The following is a 26082-nucleotide window of genomic DNA, read 5'->3' on the forward strand; positions in this document are numbered from 1 at the left end:
CATCCTCACAGCTATCCCAGGACGGTGGGAGGTGGGACCCCCGTTCAACAGGTGATACAATTGAGACGCAGAGAGACAGCACTATCTGCCTGAAGTTATGAGGTTGGTAAGGACCCTCAGGTTTAAGGCCCCATTTAGCCCTCCTTTGGAAGCCATGCTTTCCTCCCTGGGCTGTGCTGGGTGGAGAGCAGCAGAGTAACTGATAGGGAAAAAAGGGAGTGGAGGGTAAGCCATGTGACTAATGTACTAAAATGCATTGTCCAAAAGAGGCTGCCTGAGCGGTAGCGGGATCTGTGCTTTTGTTCCGAGGCCGTTTCCAAGTCAGTTTGTGCTGTGTCCAGCACCGCCCCCGCAGGCAGTGCCGAGAGGAAGCAGCCAGGCCCCCGCAGTCGCAGTTGGTGGAGAAAGGACAGGTAGTGGGCGGTGGTAGACAAGGAAAGGGAAGATTAACCGATGGAGCTGCTTTCCCCAAATAGAAATAGACAGACAACAGAAAGAGGGCAAAATCATCTTCCCAGGAAATGCTGACTCTTAGTGGGAACGGTCTAGGAATCGACGGGGATTCTGGTCAGAGTGAGACGGGCTTTACAGCAGCACCCCCAGGGCTCAGCTCTAGAATCGCCTGAATACAAGCATTTACACACTCACACACGTGCAGTTACAGACACATGCCCAGGCCTCCAGCATGTTATTGCTTGCCCCCGACCCCTGACTTATCTTTACTCATATGGGCAGATGATGCATGGAGACAGGCTCAGAGATAAAGATACAAGGATTCCTTTGGCTGACACACCTGCCCAGCAAAGATGCGTAGGTGATCCAGACAACTCAGGTGGAGTTGGAAAAACACCAAATTCACATATGTTTGAAAAATCCTTTCAGTAGTTTGGTAGCCTACTCCCTGTCTCCTGTTTCTCTTAGACACCGTGGACTGATGGTCTTCACCACTGGCGGGCCCTCTCCTGGAGGGTACTTGGCACATCCTTGACATCACGGCAGTTGGAGCTCTGGGGATGAACGTTTGGGTACTGATGCAGTGAAGCAGCAGCCATACTGGCCTCAAAGCTCTGCATGCTGGAAAGCACTTGGACGGCAGCCTTTTTGTTGGACTTCTCTATGTAGTCCGGGCTCAGACAGTAATTCAGAGCAGTAATTCAGGACCAGTGATTTTTATAAAAGCTGTACAACAGGTCTTTTTCCCTTGACAAGGACCAGCACAGCATGCAGCCCACGTTGAGTTGATAGGGTGAGCTTTCCATCGGCCCCTTACTTGACAGTGTATGGAAGGCTCTCGGCTCTGGGCCTGATGCACACTGTCCTGAGTCCTGCTCCCAGCCTCACCCACTTAATGCTGTTTTAGTATAGAAGCCACACTGTACACTGCAGCATTGTATAGCTGAGCGCTGCACTCACAGCTCCCATTATTGAGCCCCGGCTGTATACAGGGCATTTTACAAACAGGGAAATTTCTGAGTAGTCTCTCCAATAACCTCCTCCCCCAGGAGCATTTGGGTGGGAGAGCCTTGGGCAAAGTTTCCTGGACCACCTGCCTCCTAATCACCTGGGGTGCTGATGAAAAGGGCAGATTCCTGTTGTCTCTCCCCTCTGGACTATTTCTCTGGGGATGGGGCCAGTGAATCTGTACTTCATCTGCACCCCAGGTGGCTTGTCTGCACATTCAAGTTTGAGAAGCACTGGTTTAGGGTTTTGGGCTTGGAGGATGAGAAACCTTCCTGGGGTGTCAGGTAATAGGCTCTTATCTGGTTTACCTCTGATGTTACCAGGGGAACTGTAGAGATCGCTTCTCCTTTGGGGACTGTTGGGCCCTTTAAGGGCCAGGCTGGGCCAGTTGGGGTCGGGTCGAGGAATGGCTGGCCCCTGAGAGGCTGTTTCCAGCCCTGGGTGGTTCCCTACCCACTCTGGCCCTGGTAGTGTTCAGCCTGCAGGAATTGGCACTCAGTGAAAGAATTTTGATTTCCAGTGGAATTTGTGCTGTCACAGGATTTGACCCGTGGGACCAGTGAAGAGATTGATGGGTTAGGGGAGCACATGACTTGGCAGATGGCAGGACAGTGATAGATGTGAGAGCAGTTGGAGAAAGTCGGAACAGAGTAAGAGGAGGAGTGCCTCGGTCTGGCCTGGCCAAGGTGGGGTCCTGGGGAACAGTGATTCCAGACTTAGTCTAAACAGCTCATTCTAAGACGGATCAGACACATGGGAAAACTTTCCCAAATTGCTTATTGTTTCTCACAGTGAGTCCTTTTGAAGTGGTTGTCTTTGGCAGCCCAGAGTGTTGGGTGCACTGCTTTGTGTTCTCCAAGGTCATGGTCCAGTCATGACTTCTAGCAGTAGCTTCAAAGGCAGATTCCATAGCTCTGGTAAGTTCATCGAGTTCAGGGTGTGAGAATGAGCATAAGGAATACTTGTGCTACAAAAGCTTCCAGTTGCTCTTCAAATCAGTGCAGCCGAGCGGGTCTGAATCGAGGCAGTGGGTTCACATCCTGCTCTGCCACTTGCTATGACTCTGGGGAGTCACTTAACCTCTGGGAGCCTCCGTTTCCTCATTTATAAAATGCAGACAATAATACCACTTAGGGTTATTGTTAGGATTGAACAAGATTAATATAAGAAAGCACTTGGTAAAGTGCTCTTTAAATTGGGATGGGGAGTGGAGTGATTGGCAGTGAGACACGCCCCTGGATAAACAAACATCTCTTAGCTGTTTCCTTAGTTGCCCAGTTAAAATAAAACACCAGAGTTGACCAGAACACATCTATTTCTGGACTCTAATTTAGCAATAGATTGTAGTGATAAATTACGCTACAGGGATTAGAGATGGTGTCACTGAAAGCGTCTCTGGAACAACTGAAGCCTCCCTGCCCTTTGAAGGAATTAACCAGGGCTTATCCTAGGGAGATGTTGATAAAGCAGAAGTTTGACCACAGAAAGTCTGCATGTGGTTTTGTTAGCTAAGTAGTAGGTTAATAGGAGGGATGCCGTGCAGGGGGAGGGGGTTTGACTGTGTGTTAAAAGCTTCTTTATCATCTATCCCCAAGGAACACATACTCTGCTTCACCAAGTCAAGTCACCATTCTTTGCCATGTGTGGATAGTAATAGCAGTAATAATAACCACAGTTATTTCACATCCCTGTGTCTATGTGGTGAGATCATTATCCCCATTGCATAGATGATGAAACTGAGGTTTTTCAGAGGCTTGTCAACTGAAATAAAACACAACATGAGAGCTGTGAGCTCACTTTTATTTGGGGCTTCCTGAGGACTAAAGCCTGGGAGACAGCCTCTCAGATGGCTCTGAGGAACTGCTCTGAAGAGGTAGTGGGGGAGGTCAGGATATATATGACTTGATGAAAGGGGTACATGCAAGCAGGCACACATCTTTTTTTGTTGTTGTTATTTTTGTTGTTGTTTTTGTTTTTTATTGCGGTACGCGGGCCTCTCACTGTTGTGGCCTCTCCCGTTGCGGAGCACAGGCTCTGGATGCGCAGGCTCAGCGGCCATGGCTCACGGGCCCAGCCGCTCTGCGGCATGTGGGGTCTTCCCGGACCGGGGCATGAACCCGTGTCCCCTGCATCGGCAGGCGGACTCTCAACCACAGCGCCACCAGGGAAGCCCCCAGGCACACATCTTGGTAGAAGTTTGCTGCTAGTCACGAGGAGCAGACGTCTCCATTAATGATTTTAGTGCTTTTCTAGGTATGAGAAGATACGAGAAATTGGGTTCATAAAATTTTCTCCTGAAAATGTCTAACTGTCTGAAGGGCTGTTCTGCCAGTTTTCCCAGAGCACAGAGTGCCTCATTCCTGATCTCTGCCCTGAACTCCTTTCAGGGTGTGTCGAAGGTCAGCAACTGCAGGGGCTAGTGACTTCATCCTTTTAGAGCCACTGGTGAGCGACATTCTTTAATTGGCAGGTTCAGTAACTTGTGCAAGCTCACACCTCAGGTAGGGGCAGAACCAAAATCTGACCGTCTGTCTCTGTAGTGTGTGTGTGTGTGCAAGGCTTCTGTCCTGCCTGGGAGACCTCGGGGAGGAGGGCTCATGGGTGAAGGAAGGAGGACTGATGTCAGGGCGGCCTGTGGGACGGAGTTTGAGGGAACTTATTCTTGGCCACTGGGGGGCTCCTTTGGTGGGGCTCCTGGGTTGACTCTTCACAGTTGGGGGTAGGGGTGCCAGTCTCCATAGGTGGTTAATGTCCAGGTCATGACCCCTGGGCTTTGCACAGTGGTTGATTCCTTTCCTTATTTCAGCATTGACCCACAGCAGGGTGCACTCATCGTCACCCTGGAAGACCACCCAGGAAGTTCATCTGGGGTAAAATGATGCAACAGCCTGCTTTCCTTAGGGAGCCTGAAAACACACACACACACACACACACAGACACACACACACACACACACACCCCTGTGTGTGTACCTCTTGGGGTCATTTGCTCTAACTTTTGCCTGTTTCTGTGGGTGCTTTAAGTTCATCTAGAATCTATGGGAATGGCTTTTAATTTTGAATTTGTAAGAATGAGAAGTAACTGATTCTCTGTATTGGTTTAGGGTTTCCTTTCTTCTCTTCTTGTCCAAAGGTGTAGGGTGACAGTGTGTCCCAGATTTTTTTGGACAGACCAAAGCTTAAGTATTTTGCTGTGTCGTCCCAATAGAAAAAAGTCCTAGAAAATAAGGTTAGGCGAATTATGATCAAATCAAGTCAGTAATTTTACAATGAAATGTGCCTTACCTACAGAAATTCTAGAGTTCACAGTATTAGGCTTTGACAAAATATGATCACTGTTGATAGAGAAGATGTGACAGTCTTTTTTCGGGTCTTGGAGTGGCAGAAAGAAAATAGTAAGTAGGGAGTAAAGATCAGCTTACTCTGCCGGGGGGGGGGGGGGGGATGGGTGGGTGTTGGCACCATGTGTGTGTGTGTGTGTGTGTGTGTGTGTGTGTGTGTGTAGAAGTTTCTTAAATTCAAAATGAAATTTATAACATGTTTCTTTTTAACAATGTATTTTTTTAATTTAACTAATTTATTTTTGGCTGCGTTGGGTCTTCGTTGCTGCGCACGGGCTTTCTCTACTTGCGGCGAGCAGGGGTACACTTCGTTGCAGTGCACAGGCTTTTCATTGCAGTGGCTTCTCTTGTTGCAGAGCACAGGCTCTAGGTGCACGGACTTCAGTAGTTGTGGCACGCAGTCTCAGTAGTTGCGGTACACGGGCTTAGTTGCTCAACGGTCTGTGGGATCTTCCCGGACCAGGGCTTGAACCCGTGTCCCCTCGGTTGGTGGGTGGATTCTTAACCACTGCAGCACCACGGAAGTCCTGTAACATGTTTTGATGAGGGTTAATTAACATGGCATAAATGTGCTAGCGGATTATCTTTTATTATTTTTTTTTCAGGGAAAGAAATAGAGAGAGGCACAAATCACCCCGGAATAAAGATGGCAGAGGGTCAGAAAAATCTGTCACCATTCAAGCTCCCACCGGAGAGCCCTTGTTGGCAAATGATTCTACTCGGACAGACGAAGCTCAGGTAAGGATCAAAGGCAGTCTGTAAGTACACTGGCACTTGATCAAGCCTCTTTTCTGTAAATGTTTTCCTAAGTCTTGTTGTAATAGGTTCTCTTGGGTTTTTATCTTTATTTTTCTAGCATGTTAATTAGTTTATCTATATCCTGTGGTTTCTTGTTGGTCTAAGGACAGCCTGACCTACCATTGGCTAGCTTGAGGATTCTTCTGAAGTGTGATTGGTTGGCCTGCTTTGAATGGTGTTGAAAAGAAGCCAGCAAGGCTGACGACAGAGCAGAGAAGGGAAAGTTGCAGGCTGCAGGCTCTGGAGACTCATTCCAAAGTAGAACAGTGTAAGAGAGAAGGAAACTCGCTCTCCAGAGACCCTAAGTCATGTTGGGAAGAAGAGCTCAGAGGTTAGGACAGCCCAGACGAAGCCTCACTAAACCTGGAGCTGTACACTTAGATGCCTGCTAGGGAAACATAGGTGAGTGAAATAGACCCTGGGTTACACAGAAGAGGCAAAAATATATCAGGCTACCTTGGGAGTAAATAGCAATCTGTGTGGCATGTCAGTGTCAGGGCTGTGGCGTGGAGTGATGGAATCTGGCACCTGGAGAATGCATTTCCTCTGTCAAGGAAACAGCAGGAATGCAGGAATTAAGTGTTCCTGGGTCTTGCAATATTTAAGAAAAGCTGGAAGTTAGGATTTTATGTGAAATCATCCAATTTTAAAATATGGACTTTTTATTAAATTTTTTAATACATTGTGTGTGTTCTTCTCTCTGGGTCCCAACTGTCTCACAGTCTACTTGATTTGAATAAACATCTGAGCTATACTCAGAAACATGCTTGCACAGCCCCTTGAAGTATATGCATGTCTAGCCTTAGCCCCAGATAAACTGATGTGTGCCCACACAGCTGTAAAGATATAGATAAGCATGTATCTGTGTGCACCTATGGGTACAGACAGATGTGCATTTATAAGCAGATATATGGACTGAAATTGGAATTCTTCAGAGCATGCAAGATGCTCTTAGAAGCCAAAGCTGCAGTTGTGGTTGAATGTGGGGTTTGTTCAGTGGTAAGTAAATGCCTTTAGTCCTTACTACTGCACAGCCTGCCTTGGCTCTGGGGCAGTCATGGGGATGGAGAGCCAGAGGGCCAGAAGAATGGTTGGATGGATGGGGCCAATCCTAAGACTGGACCACCCTCAAGTGCTGCAGGGGTCAGTTTCCTCCTGGATGTGAACTCAGAGGTGCTGGTGGCCCACTGTGAAGGCATTTCGTCTGTCATCTTCTCTACATCTTGTAGCTCACTAGGAAGCTACATTAGGAAGCTGTTGGTGTTTACACCAGGGAAAAGCATTGAAGTGGGCATTTGGAGGCTGTACTTCTCAGCAGCTATGTGACTTGACTTTGGGCCCTTCACAACCTTTGTGGGCCTCAGTTTCTTCATTGAAAATCCAGGGGATTGAGATAGAGGATCTAAGATCCTTTCTCTTCTAAGAACCTCAGTCTTGGGAAGATTGTTGGACATCTTCATTTATTAGGCACAGATGTGCACATATTCTTAAAATGGACAGGGGATTTAGTTAGCAACTCTTTGGCAGGAAAAAGGGTGAGTAGCTAAATCAGCTACATAACAAAATGACCACGATACTAGTGATCATTATTTCAACACTGATCATCAACTGAATATTAGGCCCAATACAAAACATGGAATCCAATATTTGCCTACACTAAGAGTGTTACAAAGTAACTTTACTGATCTGTAAACTCACCTTATGTTAAAGCAAGTTGTCCTTCTTTGAATGTGTGGCTGTTTCTTCTCGTGCTTGTGTTTTTTTCTTTTTCAAAATTGAAGTAAATTCACACAGAGAAATGAACAGATCTTAAGTGTACAGTTTGAAAAGTTGTAATAGCTGAATAAACCCATATAACCCACATTCCTATCAAGATATATTTCTTTCACTCTAGAAAGTTCTCTTATGCTTTCCCAGTCAATCCCTGCCCCCAAACCCCTCTAAGGCAAGCCCTGCTTTGATTTCTATCACTGTAGATTAGTTTTGCCTGTTTTAGAATTTAATATAATTGGAATCATATTCTTTTGTTTTGGACTTTTTTTCACTCAGCATAATAACTTTGAGATTCATCCATGTTTTGCTGTGTTTCAGCAATTCATTCTTTTTTATTTTTGCTGAGTAGTGTTCTAGTGTATGAATATACCACAATTTGTTATCCATTCTCCTGGTGGATAGACATTTGGGTTGCATCGTTTTGGGCATGAAAATAAAGATGTAAAGAACATTCTGGTTCAGATCTTTTTGTGGACATATGTTTTCATTTATTTGGGGTAAAAATCTGGGATTAGAATTGCTGGGCCATACGATTAAGTGTAAATCTACATTTATATGAAACTACCAGACCAGTTTTCAAGAGTGATTGTACCATTTTAAACTTCTACCAGCAGTGAAAGAGTAGCGGTTGCTTCTGGCTGTTATCTTAACTCGTAACTTCCCTCATAGTACTTGATACTTGTAACTTTCCCAGTTGAAGAACTATTGTTCCCAGGTCCAAACCTTCCCTGCCGCCACCACTATTTCTTGCCATAGCTTATACATTTCATGAATCATAATTTTTTTTTTTTTTTTTTGTGGTACGCAGGCCTCTCACTGTTGGGGCCTCTCCCGTTACGGAGCACAGGCTCCAGACACGCAGGCTCAGCGGCCATGGCTCATGGGCTTAGCCGCTCTGCGGCATGTGGGATCTTCCCAGACCGGGGCACGAACCCGTGTCCCCTGCATCGGCAGGCGGACTCTCAACCACTGCACCACCAGGGAAGCCCTCATAATTTTTTTGATTGTTACTAGATTTGAGGTTATCGTTTGGCTGTGAGATCTCTATCTTGCTGATTCAGCTATTAACTTAGATTTTTCTAAATTGGTATCTTACGCATTAATTACACCCAACTTACCACCATGGCTGACTGTTTTTTCCAAGTTAAATCATATAGTCAAATTTCTGAGGCAAAAACCTCTTTGGACCCAATGTGGCTTTTCATTGTCTTCTTGCTCTTTTGTTGCTTTGGAACGACGTCGTAGTTGCTAGAGAAGTAGAGAAATTGTTTAAAACCCTGGCAACTGGATCATGTTAAATGAAGAGACAATCACTCCAAACTACCTCAGACTTTAAAAAGCAAGAGAAAGTGAGACAGTGAAAGCAGGAAAGTAAAAGGCACACATTTTAGTAATCTCAGTATTTTTATGCTCTTGATGTTTAGTTTGCCATGAGAACATGTGTTTAGGCAGGAATTTTTGAGCTGTCCTGGCCAGAGATACTTGTATCTGTTTAGCTTGTTCAATGAGAAATGTTGTCAGATTTCTTGATACTTATTGAAAACATCATGGAGTTTTAAAAAATGTGTGTACCAACTACAGGTGACTTTTGATTTGTATGTAGCCATGTAAGTTTCCCTCCTGTGCAAGATCTTCCCTTCTCAGAGCTCCTGGAGGGCATAGTAATACTCCCCACTCAGGGGTTGGGCTTTAAAGTAAACCTTTATCGCCCAGCCATGAATCAAGAAGGAAATGCAGAGGGTTCTCTCCTTAGGCGGTAGGTGAGCTCGCACACGTTAGTCTAACAGCAGGATTGTCTATTCCCGAGCCTCTCAGGGACGCCAACACAGTGGATGATAATCACTGTTGTAGTCACGAATCACCCAAACACGCAAACAGGTCAAATTATGTTTTCTCTGTTTGAAAAGTTAAATATATAGTACATTTTGAAAAATTTCAATGAAAATTGTTAAAGTTAAAAAATTCCTCTATTTAAAGAGCTAAGCCTCCATTTCCCAGGAAGCCCACTCATGTGGGTTGGTTGAAGGAGGAGGACCCTCCCTGTCCCCCGTGCCTCCGCGGGCTTTGTGGCTTTTACACGTGACCTGCCATGTGGGTCTTCACCCTCACTGTTCTCTCGCTGTCAGGATGACAACTGGGGGGAGACCACGACGGCCATCACAGGCACGTCAGAGCACAGCATCTCGCAGGAGGACATCGCCCGCATCAGCAAGGACATGGAGGACAGCGTGGGGCTGGACTGCAGGCGCTACCTGGGCCTCACCGTCGCCACGGTGCTCGGACTCCTGGTCTTCCTCACCCCCATCGCCTTCATCCTGCTGCCCCCCATCCTGTGGCGGGAGGAGCTGGAGCCTTGTGGCACCATCTGCGAGGGACTCTTCATCTCCATGGCATTCAAGCTCCTGATTCTGCTCATTGGGACCTGGGCACTGTTTTTCCGCAAGCAGAGAGCCGACGTGCCGCGGATCTTCGTGTTCCGTGCCCTCTTGTTGGTCCTCATCTTTCTCTTCGTGGTTTCCTATTGGCTTTTTTACGGGGTCCGCATTTTGGACTCTCGGGACCGAAATTACCAGGGCATCGTGCAATACGCCGTCTCCCTCGTGGACGCCCTCCTCTTCATCCACTACCTGGCCGTTGTCCTGCTGGAGCTCAGACAGCTGCAGCCCATGTTCACGCTGCAGGTGGTCCGCTCCACTGATGGCGAGTCCCGCTTCTACAGCTTTGGACACCTGAGGTGAGGGGGATCGTCTAGGGGCAGAAGGACCACTGATGTCTTGCTGGAAGACAGCTAGTCTTCAACAAGTGAGGGGTGACGGCAGGCGCCAAGAGCCAGGACCGGGCTCTGACTCTTTTTTTCAGGTTTTGGGGGGAGGAGGAGGGGTGTGTGTGTGTGTGTGTGTGTGTGTGTGTGTATGGCAGGGTGGAGGTGGGGTTGTTCATGTGCATTGACTTTCCTCATTTTTAGATGGGGTGGCACAGGTACTGGCTCTCTTCCAGCTTGGAGTTTTGTTGGACCTATTTCCAAAGTTGTTGGCAGCTCTTAAAAATGATGGAGAGGGCTTCCCTGGTGACGCAGTGGTTGAGAGACCGCCTGCCGATGCAGGGGACACAGGTTCATGCCCCGGTCCGGGAAGATCCCACATGCCACAGAGCGGCTGGGCCCGTGAGCCATGGCCGCTGAGCCTGCGCGTCCGGAGCCTGTGCTCCGCGACGGGAGAGGCCGCAACAGTGAGAAGCCCACGTACAGCAAAAAAAAAAAAAAAAAAAAAAAAAAATGATGGAGAAAGGAAGCCTTAGTGATGGCTGCTGACGTTGCTCCAGAAATTGTCCTGTGAACGATAGAGTCATCAGCTGTTCCATTTTGTTCATAATGGTACATCTGGTTTACACCATTGTCCCAGTGGAATTATTAATCATTCCTTTTCTCCCCACTCTCAGAAGTGTCCTGGTTTGGGCAATAACTTATATGGTCACCTTAGTGATCCTCCAGTAAAGACTCAAGTACAAACTTGGAAGAGTTGAGTGTTTTAAAAATGTATGCGCATGAGAAGAAGTTAGAAATACATTAAGATGTCATATTTTAAATCTGTGCATAAAATCAATTATTTTGTGGTTAACTAAAAGAGTGATCATCATTATTTATTTTATTTTGTTTTTATTTACCCCGAGGTAAGCACTTTGTATAGATTGTCTTCACAGAACTCTTCGGTGTGGGTACTATTAATCCCTATATTACAGATGAGGAGATGGGGGTTTAGGGAATTTAAGTAATTTATACAAAAGAACATGACTAGCTTTGTTTAGGATCCACTAGATGCCATGAAGCCAGACCTAAGTTAATGCCCGCATTATGGCATCTCTCACTTGGTGTCATTGGCCCATTTTTCTATGTTTTTTTCCACAAACTGGGGGCTCCCTGAGGACAGGTGCTGTGTCTTACTCTTCTTTGCATCTTCAGTGCCTGGCCTAGAGCATGGCACATGGTTGGCACTCAGATGGTTACCGGATGAGAGAATGACCTGGGATGTGTGACATTGTCCTCTCCTAGGGCTCTCCTCCCTCCTCTGCATCAACATGTATGTCGACGTGTGTAACCTGCTTGGCGTATGGTAAGCACTTTGTTGGTTGTAGCTATTACTGCTGTGATACTGCAAAGCAGCCAAGATGGCAAGAGCACCTTAGTGGAGATCAGAACAATGGGCTTTGTCATATTTTTGGCTGGGGCCCGGGGAGGTGGCCCAACCTCGGTTTGGAGTCAGTGATACTGCCAAACCATCTCGGTGTTGGCACGAATCTTCTTTCATTCCTCTGGCTCAGATGTACCGCCTGAGGACTGGGTGGTTTAGCATTGAAGGCCTGTGCCACTTTGACCGATCCTTGGAGGGAATCGGTGTCTGATTCACAGGCTCTATGCAGCGAAATCAGGTGTATTGAGTCCTTTGCAGATGCCAGAGGGGCTCTGAAGGCAAGTAAGTCTCTGCTGCCTATTCATCTTAGGCAGCTTTCTTTCCCCATATTTTACATTGGAGAATGACCAGCAGACTTGTATTAAACGTCTGCTGCGTACAGAGCCTGGACCTGGGGACTCTGGAGACACAGGGTGGCTGCCTCCAAAGCTGTATTCCGGAACTCCTTGGAGGGGGGCCAGTGCCACACTGTGCAGTGCACAGTTGCAGACACAGGCCTTGGAATGGGTGACGGGAACACAGGAGGATGGGGTGGACTTCAGGCAGTGACAGAGATAAAGCCCAGCCACACATCTATCTCAGGACTGGACAGGTTTTGCTAAAGGTCAGGAGGGTGGAGAGAAGTCCAGCTCTGGTCACAGAGAGATGAGTGACATTTGGGACTCTGTAAATGTAAGTAGTTAATACACTGGCCCGTGGTGAGGCCTGCTGTGGTTTTGTGTTTTGGCTCAGCCCTAGTTGTGTGAATCCCACCTGCGGAGGTGGAAAAGGGAAGGGAGTCTTCCCACTTTAGGTAGTCCAGGCAGTGGGGCTGGCTCCCTCCGTGGGCTCCCATGTCCCTCCTCCCTCTAGGACTGCTTGCTCTGCATGCTGGATCAGGGTGGAGGTGGGGAGGGGACACGCAAAACAGCCCCAGGGCAGTGTACCACGGTATGTTCAGAAAATTGTGGGTCGTCCTGGTTCCTCACCAGATGGTTGCACCAGCCAGGGGTAGACCTGGGCAGGAGACGCAGGGCCCACAGTGCCGTGTGGCCCAGGGCTTGCCGCGGACCCCTCGGGGTTGTCCTAACCATGACCAAACAGCTGCCTAGTCCTTACTTGCTATCCCTGAAGCCACTCACCCTAGCTCCCCAGGGAGACGGAAGGCGGCCCGGGGGTGGCCCCGTATCTTCCTTCTGGCCCCTCAGCAGGACCATTTGTTTTCCTTCTCTCCTGCCTTCATAAGGCCCCTCTTGCCCCTCACATGGAGACCCTGGTTGTGGAGTAGAAAGATGGCCAGGGAAGGAGAGGTGTCTTTACTCCCGGAGCCCTCGGGCAAGGCCAGCCACCCACGCGACAGCCAGGCTGTGAGATCTGGGGCGGGCTCGGGATCCGTCTCTCCCTGCTGTCCCCCGTGGGCCTGTCACCCGCTGAGCCTTGGGCTAAATCTGGTCTAAACCCATTGGTGGCTGGAAGAGTCACTGGGTCAGAAATAGAACTTCTAAGCCCTTTTGTAAAGTGTCGAAACAGGAGGGAAGGGGGAATCGGAATAGACACAAAGCAGGTTCCGGGGATCAGAATAGCAGGTCATCCCCAGACCCACCCGGAATCAGGCCAGTCTGCTCTCCCGTTATGTAAGGCCCTCCCCGGAGCAGCGGCCTACTGGGCTGAGATGCAGAGCGATGGTGAGTTCTTTTGTTGTTTTGTTTTCAAAGGTGATTTTATAAAGTCAACTGAGCTATTTTTGAGAGTAGTCAGAAAAATATCTATTCTTTAGTGTCTTAAAATATGTTTCTCCTTAGCTCTCATAAAAGGTATTTGCAGGGACTTGGCTTGTTGGCAGGAATGGGAGTTTGGGCTTATTTGAAAACTTTCAGAAATGTAAAAGGTTCCAGTTGTACAAAGTGAGACCCCAAAGTAGATTAAGATACATCCCAGTGACGTAGGGATTACCAGGGCTCTTCGGGATGTCTCCCTTTCCCCTCCTCGCTGCTGTCAGGGGTGGGGGCAGGTGCTGTGGTGGTGTCGCTCCTTTACAATTGAGGGCCCCGAGCCATAGGTTCAGGGACCTGCTTGAGACCGCAAGGAACCAGCGCCTTCCTGTGCATCACACTCCGTCCCTGTGTTCTCTGCAGCATCCTGAGGTCTTGGCACGTTGGGTTCGTAATTCTCCACACATACCTCACGTGTCACTTTTCTTGGCCAAGTTCTCGCAATGAGTTGCTAACTTTTCCAGGATTTCACCAAACACTAGGTTTTGATCTGACTGTATCTGGGGAGAAACCCAGAAGAAAAAAGAGACTTAAAATGACATTTAATGATTCTCATTAATGATTTCTCAGCTTTGAAATCTTTAAAGGTAAATCCTGTAAATATTGGAGCATAGCAGCCAGTGTAATTGACTGACTGAATCCAAGATGCAGAACAAAGCAACAACAATGGAAACCTTACCAGTTAACACTGACATAGACCTTAACGTGTGCCAGGCACCTTCTAAGCTCTTAACATGTAACCCATTGAATCGTCACAGCAATCCTGTGAGGTAGGCACTGTTACCCTCATTTTCAGGTGAGGAAACTGAGGCTTGGAGGAGTTATGTAGGTTGTCTATGACCACACAGTTTGTAATTGTGGGAGCCAGGATCTGAGCCCAGGCTGGTTCCAGAATGATCTTAACCGTTTCACCATGGTGCCCCTGAACAGATGTGTTCATGTTCACATCACTGCTTTAAGAATGCATGAGTGGACTTGTAAGCATTTTTTGAGTGCTTACCGTGAACTAGGCTGGGTGCTAGATATTTTTGTACACCTTATTCTATCTCATTTAAATCATAGCTTCAGGGCTGGAAAGGAGGGTGTGAAGAGGATTGTCAGAGGTTGGCTGGCTCCCATTCTACGGTCGTTCCTTAGCTCCACTGGTTCTTTTATTCAGTCGCTCAGCAAACAAAGCCTCTGCCTTATAACCACAGTAGTAAGTAGGTTTGAGCCTTTGTCTGGTCAAACTTTTTTTTTCTTAATTTACTTTTGGCTGCATTGGGTCTTCATTGCTGCACGCGGGCTTTCTCTAGTTGCAGCGAGCGGGGGCTAGTCTTTGTTGTGGTGCAGGGGCTTCCTGTTACGGTGGCTTCTCTTGTGGAGCACAGGCTCTAGGCACACAGGCTTCAGTAGTTGTGACGTGCGGGCTCAGTAGTTGTGGCTTGCGGGCTCTAGAGCGCAGGCTCAGTAGTTGTGGCGCACGGGCTGAGTTGTTCTGTGGCATGTGGGATCTTCCCGGACCAGGGCTCGAACCCGTGTCCCCTGCATTGGCAGGCGGATTCTTAACCACTATGCCACCAGGGAAGTCCCCTGGTCAAACATTTTTAGCTTTCTGTTTGTCACATGTCCTGAAGAATAGCGGTCCCCAACCTTTTTGGCACCAGGGACCGGTTTCATGGAAGACAATTTTTCCATGGATGTGAGCGGTGGCGGGGGAGGGTGGGGGGGGAAGGTCAGGAGGTAATGCGAGTGATGGGGAGCGATGGGGAGCGGCAGATGAAGCTTTGCTCGCTCGTCCGCTGCTCACCTCCTGCTGTGTGGCCTGGTTCCTAACAGGCCGAGGACCGCTACTGGTCCGTGGCCTGGGGGTTGGGGACCCCTGCCAAAGAAGACCTCTTTTAACTATGGCTGTTAAAACCACCCCAAAACTTAGTAGTTAGGGCAACATTATTATCATTTCTCATAGTTCTGTGGGCTGGGCTCAGCTGGGAGGTTTTTTGGCTGGTCTGGCCAGTGGTCCCTGTGCAGTCATGTGGTGAATCCGCTGGGATTTTGCTGCTTTCTTGTCCAAGGTATTCTGTGGTTCTCCCCTTCCCCAGAGGGCCTTCCCTCTGGGGGAGTAGTGTCTTCATTAGTGTAGCTAGACAACTTCTCAGGGCTCCTAAGAACACACAAGCAGAGCTCTCTAAGCTCTCCTTTAAGGCTTAGGCCTGGAACTCACCCAGTACTACTTGCACTGCATCCTCTTCTTAGAGCAGGTCAGAGCCCCAGCCCAGATTTAAGGGGCAAAGGCTGCACCAGGTGGGGGCTATTGGAAGCGTTGGTTCATCGGGGTTCACTGTGTGGCAGGCGCCCACAACAACCTCAGGCCCTCATTCTCAGAGCCTGCATATTCTTATAGTTCTAAAAAATTTAATTATTGACTTTGAGATCTCCAAGAGTCCAGAAGTAACATATTTCAAGTCAGGGAAAGAGCTGCTATAAGGAGGTACGTGAACATCAATGGAGGGTGATAGCTGGTAGTCATCAGCAAGGACAGAAACCACAAAAGCAGATTGAACTCTCGTCTCAGTCCTCTGGGAAACTTGTCTATTCACAGTGACCCATTCTGTAAGATATCCATGTTGCCGAAGCCCCATTGTACCTAATTCAGCCAGCAGGTTTTTTAACTCAATGCTTCATTCATTGAGACTAAAAGTATCTTAGTATCAAAGTATCAAATCGGCATTGACTGTGGACCATTTAATCGAAGTCCTGGTCACTGATCACAGAACCACCCATGCTTTAGAAGAAATGATTCTTGGATTGCTTTTCAAACAGTGGAAGTTTATGATCATGTATGGTTGTAGCATTGTGTTGAAAAGGAACGAATACAGACTGAATGTGTTCCTTGAAAAATTCATAGCTAGAAATGAGGAAACAAGGAACATGTTATTGGATGATGGAGAAAAGGTGATCTTTGTAATAAAATGGCAAAGAACTTGGTGGGATTATGTTTTGCAGGAAGGACATGAATTTTGGGGGAACCAGAGGTGGAATGTTACCCCCAAATTCATTGGTTGAAGCTCTAAACCCCAGTGTGGCTATGTTTGGATATAGGACCTCTAAAGAAGTAATTAAGGTTAAGGGAGTTCCTAGATCTTCTAAAATTAGTGGCCTTAGAAGGAGAGACACCAGAGAGCTTGCCTGCATGCTCTCTCCCCTGGTGCACACGCACTGGGGAAATACCATGTGAGGGCACAGTGAGAAGGCAGCCGTCTGCAAGCCAGGGAGAGAGTCCTCAGCAGAAACTGAGTTGGCCAGACCTTGAGCTTGGACTTCTAGGCTCCAGAACTGTAGGAAAAGTCGCTTCTATTGTTTAAACCACTCAGTCTCTGGTATTTTGTTATGGCAGCCCAAGCTAAGACAGGAAACGTTAGGCACCCTGGTGACCTTTGACCCTAAAGCCCCAGGAAACCTCGGATCAATGAGCAGAGCTTAACCCCATGAAACAGAGCTCCTATTGTCCTCTCTCTAGCTCTAGCCTGCATTTTCCCAGCTTGAGTGGGGGCCTTGTTTCTCTGGATGGCACTTTGGTTTTCTAGTTAGAAGTGAGAAAAGGAGTCTCCTGGGGACGTTAAGGTTACTCCAGTAACGCCAGGATACATCCAACTCCACTGGAAATCTTGCATCTGTGATTCTGGGTCAAATGATACCAAAGCTGGTGATTACCCCACTGATCAGGCTTGGCTGTCACGCTGGGCTGTGGGCCCCTCCCTCCCACGTTCAAGACCGGCACCAACTGTCACGGGAGGGCCTGGCTCCATCGCCTGTGAAGTGGGGGCGTGTTTTAAAATGACCGCCAAAGGTCTTGGTTCATGTTTTTTATGATCATGGTTTCCCATGCAGTCTCAGTTTTAGAAATGTGCCTTCTTGCATAGCTGCTTTTCAGTAAAGATATTAGCAGTCCCCACCCCCACTCCCTAAGGAAACAAAGGATGAAAATGAGTAAGAGCTAAAGAGTAGCGTGTGCAGATTTTTGCTCAGGCTCTGCTCTGCTGTGGGAGAATTTCGAAGGCGGGCTCAGAGCTGCCGTTTGTGGTTTGGCCCCGTGGTGCCTGTTAAAAGTGGCTTTAATGAGAGTGGAAGGTGCCGGACACTGCGGGCCTGTGTTTGCTCAGCTGCCTACTGGCAGCAGCCACAGCTGGGAAGGCTGCCCTCGCACGGTGTCTGCCCACAGATCCTCGCTCCGCGGCGGAGAGTATGGGAAGGAGCCCTGGACGTGAACCTGGTTTCCATGGTCCCATCCCCACACCCCCGCCGCCAGGTGGTGGATCCGCACTAGAGTGGTGTGTGGTCCGTTTTCCCAAGGACTCGCCCCTCTGCCTGCCTGGCTTTCTGCACGCTCCCGCACGGATTGATGGGTGTGATTTGGTTCAGTGTGTGTGGTACACTAACACTCAAGAGGGCAAGTGAACAGAGTCCCCTTTCCCTGTCCTGCTCCATATTGGCCTTGCTTGGTCTCTGTAAGCAGAGATCCGTTGGCTAGACTGGTTGCCCTTGGCCTCCAGACCTTTCCGTTTGGGTGCCTGCGGTTCTTCCCAGGGCCAGAGGTACCCGTGTCAAGAGGATGTGAGGCTAGATAAGAGCAGGCCAGCCGAGCATCTTGGGTGGGTCTGGAGCTGCTCTTGGTCCCGATCTAAATCTGCTTTTCAAGGCACCCAGAACAAGTGGTTGTCTTTGATGTTTATCTGGTGTAATTTAGCTCAGTGATTTAAAGCTTGGAAGGCTGATTTCCCATTGCAGGCATGGCAGGTGCAGCCCAGGTTGGATGAGGGGCCTGTGCCCTGGCCTGCAAGTGGGCTGCGAGCTCTCTGGGCAGATGTGACCATAGCCAAACCTGCCACTTGAGGGGAAGCACATCTCATAGGTCCCCCCGGTGCAAGGGGTCTGCCAGCATCTTTCTGTTATGGGACAGCCAGCTATGACTGGATCATCCCCTAGGTGGGGGCTTTCTTATCAGTTTTGTCAGCACGCTCAGAACAACCTGGTGGTCTCTCCGTGTTGCAGCCTAGAGGAATGACACACGTCTCGTTGTTTAGTTGCTGCGACCTGGAGGACCAGGGCGTTGCATGTAGCTGTTGGCCACTTCTGTGCTCACAGACTCCTGGTGCTGGCAACGTGGTCTCCTCCCAGTGTGACTTTGCTTGTTTTATTAGAGAGGGTGTTTCCCAGGTTACACTTTCTTAGCAGGAACTTAAAGCGGGACAGTAAAGGGCTTGGAGAAGTGCCCTGTGTGGCCCGCCAGACAGCACATTTCACCTCCTTCCCCCATAGGACTATGCGGCTTCTGGTCTCAGTTTGCTATCTTTCAATGGGGATCCCCTGCAGCACTTGTCTGCAGCTGGTGTTCAAAGCCTCGTGCAGGGACACCTGCCAGTTTTCGAATCTCGATTCAGAGAACTTGGTCGCTGAAGCTGAGGAGCCGGCATACCTGGGTCACTGGAGAATCCATGTGGCCTGGAGAAGGGCCTCCATGGGCCTCCCCAGCAGGACAGGGACGCTGGCCACTGTCCCCTCTCAGGATGGGCCTCGCATCTCAAGATCTCAGGCAGCCACATGTCCCCCGCGCTCTGTCATGAGAAGGTCCCAGAACATCCTGCCTTTCTCCCAGATCTTCCTGCATCCTAACCCAGACCTGTCAGTAAACAGGAGCCGATTCCAGTTTTTGCCGCTCCCTGTCCTCAAGTTCCCAGGTGATGACTGCCTGTTATCTGTGTGGGACTTGTGTAAGCTATTGCCCCCAATGCAGCTGTAAGACAAACATTTTAATTGAAGGACAGGAGGGCCAGGAGGTATGAACACTCATGTGTCCGGTTCTCAGTAGAGGAGGTGGTAGGAACGTTCAGGGGCTAATTATATGTGCGTCTCTGGGACTCACACGAATGTTACTGCAAATGCTCCTGACTCTCGGTCACAAAGTCCGTTTATCTCCAAGTCCAGGGAGCAGTGAAGCCCACACATTCAGGAAGATGTAACCCTTGTTGACTGTCCTGGGGAGAAGTAGCAGTCGGGTGAAACCGAGGGCATCAAGCTCTCTCCCAGGGTGGGAATTTTCCCAAGAAGCTGAGTCAACTTTCATTTTGGATCCTGCATTTTAGAGTTGTCTCAAAGACCTGGGTTCCAGCCTAAAATTCACCCACCAGGTAGGCATGCCTTAAAGAGCAGGAGATGCGGTGGCCGTGGTTCCCAGGCTCCTTTACGGCCATTGTCCTCTGGGTCTTCTCAGCTGGCTCACCCTCTCTGCTAACCCCCATGCCCCCACCGACCTTTCCTTCCCTTGTCCTCTCTCCTCACCCTCTCCCCTTTGCCATTCATGCAGCGCCTCGGCCACCGAACCTTAGCTCAGCCTTGCCCTCTACCTGCCTCCATCCTGCTTTCCCTAAATACAAGTGTATTCTCTTCCTGCAGCTGCTGGCAAAGGACCACAAACTGAGTGACTTGAACCAATTTTCTCTCTGAGTTTTGAAGGTTAGAAGTCCGAAATCTAGGGCTTCCCTGGTGACGCAGTGGTTGAGAGTCCGCCTGCCGATGCAGGGGACACGGGTTCATGCCCTGGTCTGGGAAGATCCCACATGCCGTGGAGAGGCTGGGCCCGTGAGCCATGGCCGCTGAGCCTGCGCATCCAGAGCCTGTGCTCCGCAACGGGAGAGGCCACAACAGTGAGAGGCCCGCGTACCGCAAAGAAGTCTGAAATCTAGGTGTTGGTGTTGGTAGGGCCGTGTTCCCTCTGCACCAGGGAAGAGCCCTCCCTTGCTCCTCCTCGCTTCTGGCCACTGCCTGCAATCCTTGGTGCTCCTTGGCTTGTAGCTGCATCTCTCCAATCTCAGCTCCGTCATCACACGGCCTTCTCTGTGTGTCCTATTTTCTTCTTATATAGACGCCAGTATGACCTCATCTTATTAACTAATTGTAATTACATCTGCAAAGACCAATAAGGTCACATTCTGAGTTTCTGGGTAGATGCGGATTTTGGGGAGATGCTCTTCAACCCACCCCATCAGGTTTCTCAGAGCTGTCCTAGGACTCAGCACTGTGACCCCATTGCTCTTGTTGTAGCCATTTAGGTGGATTGTTGAACACCAGCCTGTTTCTGCCTACGTTGCTTCCTCTGCCTGGAATTGGCTTTATAGGCTGTCGTCCACATGGTGTGACCATCGTTCATCTTTTGAGACTCCGCTTTGCCTCCTCTTTGGATCTTCACCTGAAACTCCCACCCCCACTCACATGCTCTGTCTTGGCCCCCAAGTCACTCAGCTGTACTTACCTGTTGGGTAAGGTTGGGGTGGTTGTCACCGATGGGAGTGTGAGCCCCTTGAGGTATCATTCACATCCATCCCAGCACTTGGGACTTAGCAGGTGCTCATAATTCCTACTTGCCTTTGGATGGAGTGGTCAAGGCTGGTCATTAGAATCTTTCTGAATGTTAGCATCCTTAGTTGACTGGCAGGATAATGAACACTAACCCTGAAGGGGGGCCTTTGCAGATTTCACTCTATGACCAGCACACTGTCTCTCCAGAGCTTTCCTGTCAGCACATACCCAGGCAGTCAGAATAAAGGCAGCTAGCTAGTGTTTATGTGGGGCTTTGGTATGTAGGAAGTGCTTGTTCATTTTTCACACAGTGGGAAAGCTGTTTTTGTTGACAGAGCTCAAGGGAGCAATTAACATTTGAAAAGAAGTGGCTAAAACCTGAACAAGGCTTCCCCACCTGGCCCTATCTCTCACCTTTTCTCCCTGCTCTGGGAGAACTTAAAGCTATGGAGTGTGAGGCCTCTGACTGGGTGAGCTCTTACAGCCTTAATATTTCTGATTTTAATAGCATGTGCTAGTTTAATTGCAGAAGCCACAATCAAATCCGAGGAAAGTGAATGAATAGGAAATAGACAACTCTGTATGGGGGGGGCAGGGTGGTGTGCACATACTTTTTTAGGCCTCAGGGCCCTTATCTTCAAAATAGGAAGGTTAAAAGGGAGGAGGTTTATGTCCACAGTTGTTTTCTTCAAGTATATGATGGGCTTTCACAAGAAAGAGGGGCTTGGGTGCGGAAGGAAGCTGTGGGTGGACCAATGGGTAGAACTTAAAATAAGGTCATTTCAGTACAAAGTGAGAGCATATTTTCTTTTCAAGCAGAGGCTGAATGATTTCTGGGGTGTTTTAAAGAGTTGGTGCTTGGATTGCGAGTTGGGACTAGATGGACTCTGATTTCTTCAATTCTTGAGTCTATGCTTGGGAGAACGCTAAAACTCTCTTCATTTCAAGAATTTTCTGATTAATGTAAGTAGAGGGACTTCCCTGGTGGCACAGTGGTTAAGAATCCGCCTGCCAATGCAGGGGACTCGGGTTCGAGCCCTGGTCCGGGAAGATCCCACATGCCATGGAGCAGCTAAGCCCGTGCGCCACAACTACTGAGCCTGCGCTCTAGAGCCCGCGAGCCACAACTACTGAGCCTGTGTGCCGCAACTACTGAAGCTCGCGTGCCTAGAGCCCGTGCTCTGCAACAAGAGAAGCCACCCAGTGAGAAGCCTGCACACCGCAACAAAGAGTAGCCCCTGCTTGCCGCAACCAGAGAAGAGCCCGTGCGCAGCAACGGAGACCCAACGCAGCCAAAAATAAAATTAATTAATTAAAATAATAATAATAATAATAATTTTATATATATATGTGGAGATTGGATCATGCTTTTATGTCCAGGAACTGTGTGACTGTTTTAGCCAACAACCAACCCCATCCCTTGATACAAAATGCTCAGACTCATTAGTAATATGATACTACTTTATATTTGTATAATCCTGTAAGTTTATAAATGTTTTCACTGGCAGTATTTCATTTGCTCTTCTCAACAACCAAATGCAGTAGTTGGTATTCCCTCTCTATCATCAGCCAAGAGACAGGGCCCAGAAAGGGGAAGTAACTTACATGGTTTACAGAGTAGCAGGATCAGATCTGGAATCCAGGCCTTCTGACTCCAAGGCAGTGCTTTTTCTACTTTTTTGTACCACAGATGCCTCTCAGTAGCTACAGGTTTGATTTTTCAGGAGGCTGAGAGTTGGCAGCAAATACTGCATAAAAACAGAGAGTAGCATGACTTTATGGTCTAGGTCCCTAAGGAAAGCAATGGCCCTGGCTCATTTCCTGTAGTAGTGCCCTCGTGGTAGCCCTTGGTGGGGAGGGCAGTACAGGTACACATAGGGGACAGATTGGCCTCCCCAACAAACACAGATTTGTAAGCTCACGGTGCTACCATTCATAAGCCATTTGCTTTGGGTCAGGCACTTTAAAATATATTATCTCATTTAATCTTTAACAAAAACCTAAACCAGGCAGGCAGCTTCTCCTTGGGAAATAGGAAAGTGGAGGGTGGACGCCTGAGTCTCCAGTATTTTTCCTGGCCTCAGTGCCAACTGTTGAAGGCTCAGAAAGTCATTGAGTTTGGAATTGTCCCCATTGACATTTAAGCTCATGAGACAACTACCATGGGTGACTCCAGACCTCAGCCCAAACCTGTATATTTGGGTCTTGCAGTCTGTCACTAGATTTTCTGACCAGCTACTTGCACCGGGCTGGCCCAAGTCACTTCATTAACCTTTTAGTAATACATGTACACAGTTGACTGTTTTGGAGCCCACTTACCGTGTTATAGCAGGGTTTTCTGTGTTGTTATATTCTCGTCTTACAGATGAAGAATCTGAGCTTTGGAGAAATGAGTTAACTCGTTCAAGGTCAAAGAATAAATGGAAGAGTCAAGGGTCGTGCTCTCTGGGCCCTGAGCCTGCACCATCTACAGTGTGCCTCCTAAACCCACAGTCAGAGAGAGTGGAGAGGCTGTGGAGGTACAGATACGTAGGGCATCAGTTTGGTTTTGTTTTTCAGAATTTATTTTTCAAAAACATGTCTTTCAGAGTTTTATGAACTAAAATTTGAACTGTGTTCGGAGGTGCTTCTCTCCAAATGTGTTTTAGAAATGTAGCACGAGGGTGAGCCCTCTCCTCCATTGCCATGGCAGTTTTGTATGACAGTTGTCACTGACACTGGAAGATGTTCTGTAGCTGATTAGACATAGCATTTCACATTGCACCCTCTTTGTCCTGAAAAGAAAATAGACCAGTAGAGTTGAGGGGGTTACTTTCCCACTGGGAACAGCATCAACTTCTTCTGGTTCTCATCATGGCTAGTCCATCATCCATGTTGTCCTTTTCTGGGCGTATCTGGGATTCCTGTACTTGTGTTTTTATGTGCAGGTCTCAAGTGAATTTCTGTTACGAGCTATGCATATCCATGCGCTGTTTTCCACAAATATATGTGGTCTGTGAAAAGGGGCATTTCCCTGGGAGGGTGTATTGGAATGCAGTAATTATTGAGCTCAGAGTTCTGTATCTTGGGAAAGTGCTCCTTGCCATGGGTTTTTGGTGTGGCCATGTCCACAATCAGTCTGGACATCAGGCTCTGCCTGCCCGTATACACGGTTTCTGCATGAGGATCATTTAATCAGGTTACTGTCTTTTGTCTATGACTGTGGTAATCATAAGAGAGGCAGCAAATTTCTTACCAGCTCAGTTTTTCTTGCCTCCCTCCTTCCCCAGAGGCAGTCTGGTCCGGAGACTGGGGCTAGTTGAAGGGTTTGCTTTTGTTCATCTCTGAGGCCCCTCTGCCTCTGAAACTCTATGGTTTTATGAAATACATGCTCAGAACTGATCCTATACCTGTGGCAATTACTAGGGTTTCCTAAATGTGCAGGTTGAGCCAACGAGTACCGTGCACCGTAGGGAAGCCACTGCAGGTGTCCCTGTGCGTGGGGGACTTTCCCGGGGCTTGTTGGAGAGCGAGCCTCGCCCGTGTGACTCCCCTGACAGGTCAGTGGGGACCGGAGGGTTGGAAAAGCCTTCCTGAAAGAAATCAGCCCTGCTTTGGCCCTGTGAGATGCCATATTTGGAAGATGCCAAGGAGCAGAGGCAGGGGGCTTCTGAACCCCGACACTGGCTGAGGACAGGGGTGCTCCTGCATCCTGGCATTATTGGCTGAGGACAGGGGTGCTCCTACATCCTGGCATTGTGGAGCCATAACTTAGGCTGATGCTAGGGTGCCCTGCAGGGTGTCCCCTCAGTAGATGCCAAATGATACAGTAGTCGTAGATTTCTTTTATCCTGAAGTTATCTAACAAACTCAACCAGTCCAGAGCATGAATCAGGAGCCAGAACAGAAATGGGAAAGCCCTTAGACTTGGGATTGAAATCGACATCGGACTGCCGTACTGGAGCGGATATCACTTAGCCCGAGCAGAGCGCCTCACTCCGGTGCGGCAAAGCCCATTTTCTCTGTTTATACCAAGGTTGAAGGTGTACAAGAACAGAGGATCATTGCCTGAGGCAGCTAGGTTGACAGCAGCTAGGAATGACTTTGGTAGCCAGTAGTGAGAGATAACATGGTGAAGAATGAGAAAAAACGGCTGTGAGTACTCCAGGTGACTGCAGCATGGGCCCCAAGAAGAACCCCTGCCTCCTAAGGGCTCTGACATCCCCCTCTGATACATACGAGGCACAGCCCAGTACCTAATTCGGGCTGGTGATCACCCTGACTCACCAACAAGACTTACATCATATATTACGTAGTCTGCTCTCTTCAAAAAGGTAAAGAGGGGCTTCCCTGGTGGCACAGTGGTTGAGAGTCCACCTGCCGATGCAGGGGACACGGGTTTGTGCCCCGGTCCGGGAAGATCCCACATGCCTCGGAGCGGCTGGGCCCGTGAGCCATGGCCGCTGAGTCTGCACGTCTGGAGCCTGTGCTCCGCAACGGGAGAGGCCACAACAGTGAGGGGCCTGCGTACTGCAAAAAAAAAAAAAAAAAAAAAAAAAAAAAAGTGAGGATAGGCAGATTGGATTTTAATCCAATTTTAATCTCAACTTTTTTTTTTTTTTTTTTAGCTCCCATGTTGGCTTGTCAGCCTGTGGAGGTGGGCAGGTCCACAGCTGATTCTGGGGCTTTCTGGTGCCTCTCTGTTGAGACGGGGCTGAAGGAAGAAAACGTCACCTGAGCTCTGCCCCTTGTTTGGTTTTCTGAGCAAAGGCTCCAGAGGCTGGGGAGGCTCCTGTCCAGTCCCTGAGCCCTCCCCAGGCCACCTAGGGCTCTGGCGTAATGCTGATGGTGGACTTGCCCAGTTTGGAGAGCAAGGCCCCTGCCAGAGCTGGGTGTGGACCGACATCCCTTCTCCGGGCAGCATGGTGGTTTTGGGGGTAGAGAGGTTGGGAAACAGGGCTGCCAGGCTCCGGTCCAGCCGTTCCCTCTCTGCCTTGCAGGCCCCAGCTGAGGTAGTGTGATGCCCTGGGCCCCTCCTTGCGGGCTGGCTGAACAGAAAAGCCAAACCCCACAACCACAAGAGGGTTTGCTTTGAAGACGGGCCTGAGCATAACCTCTGAGTTGCCTTTTTAAGTTTTAAATCTTGATCAGGGAAATACTTCTCTGCTGGAATCCAGGCCCCTTGAGATGTGTCCATGTCAGCACAGGAGCCTGGGATGAAGTAGCTTGCACGCGGCAAGTCTGTGCACATGAACAGACCTACTTCTGTGTAGAGGGGCTCCTCATCTCCAAGAAGCCCAGAGACTTTGGAAAAGCAGTGCCTGGGCAGGCGGGTGGGGGTGCATAGGAAGGAGTGTTCGTGTGTGATCAGCAAGCAGGCAGAGGCCACCGTCAGCCTCAGGATGGAGCAGGAGGTGGAGAAGCAGCACGTGCCCCGCCCGTGGGAGAATGTCACGGA

General features: G+C 48.9%; 1 protein-coding gene across 2 annotated transcripts in view; it reads left to right on the forward strand.

Annotated features, from left to right (window-relative positions):
• VANGL1 (VANGL planar cell polarity protein 1) overlaps nucleotides 1–26082 on the forward strand; it is a 50323-nt gene that overhangs the window by 12601 nt on the left and 11640 nt on the right. For both annotated transcript variants that reach the window (XM_060090317.1, XM_060090316.1), the window contains 2 exons: nucleotides 5407–5539; nucleotides 9499–10106. In XM_060090317.1, the coding sequence (XP_059946300.1) occupies nucleotides 5407–5539; nucleotides 9499–10106 (741 nt within the window). The remainder of the gene's footprint in view (nucleotides 1–5406; nucleotides 5540–9498; nucleotides 10107–26082) is intronic.

The sequence above is a fragment of the Mesoplodon densirostris genome, chromosome 2 (genome assembly GCF_025265405.1).
Source record: "Mesoplodon densirostris isolate mMesDen1 chromosome 2, mMesDen1 primary haplotype, whole genome shotgun sequence".
In the NCBI taxonomy this organism is placed as follows: Eukaryota; Metazoa; Chordata; class Mammalia; order Artiodactyla; family Ziphiidae; genus Mesoplodon; species Mesoplodon densirostris.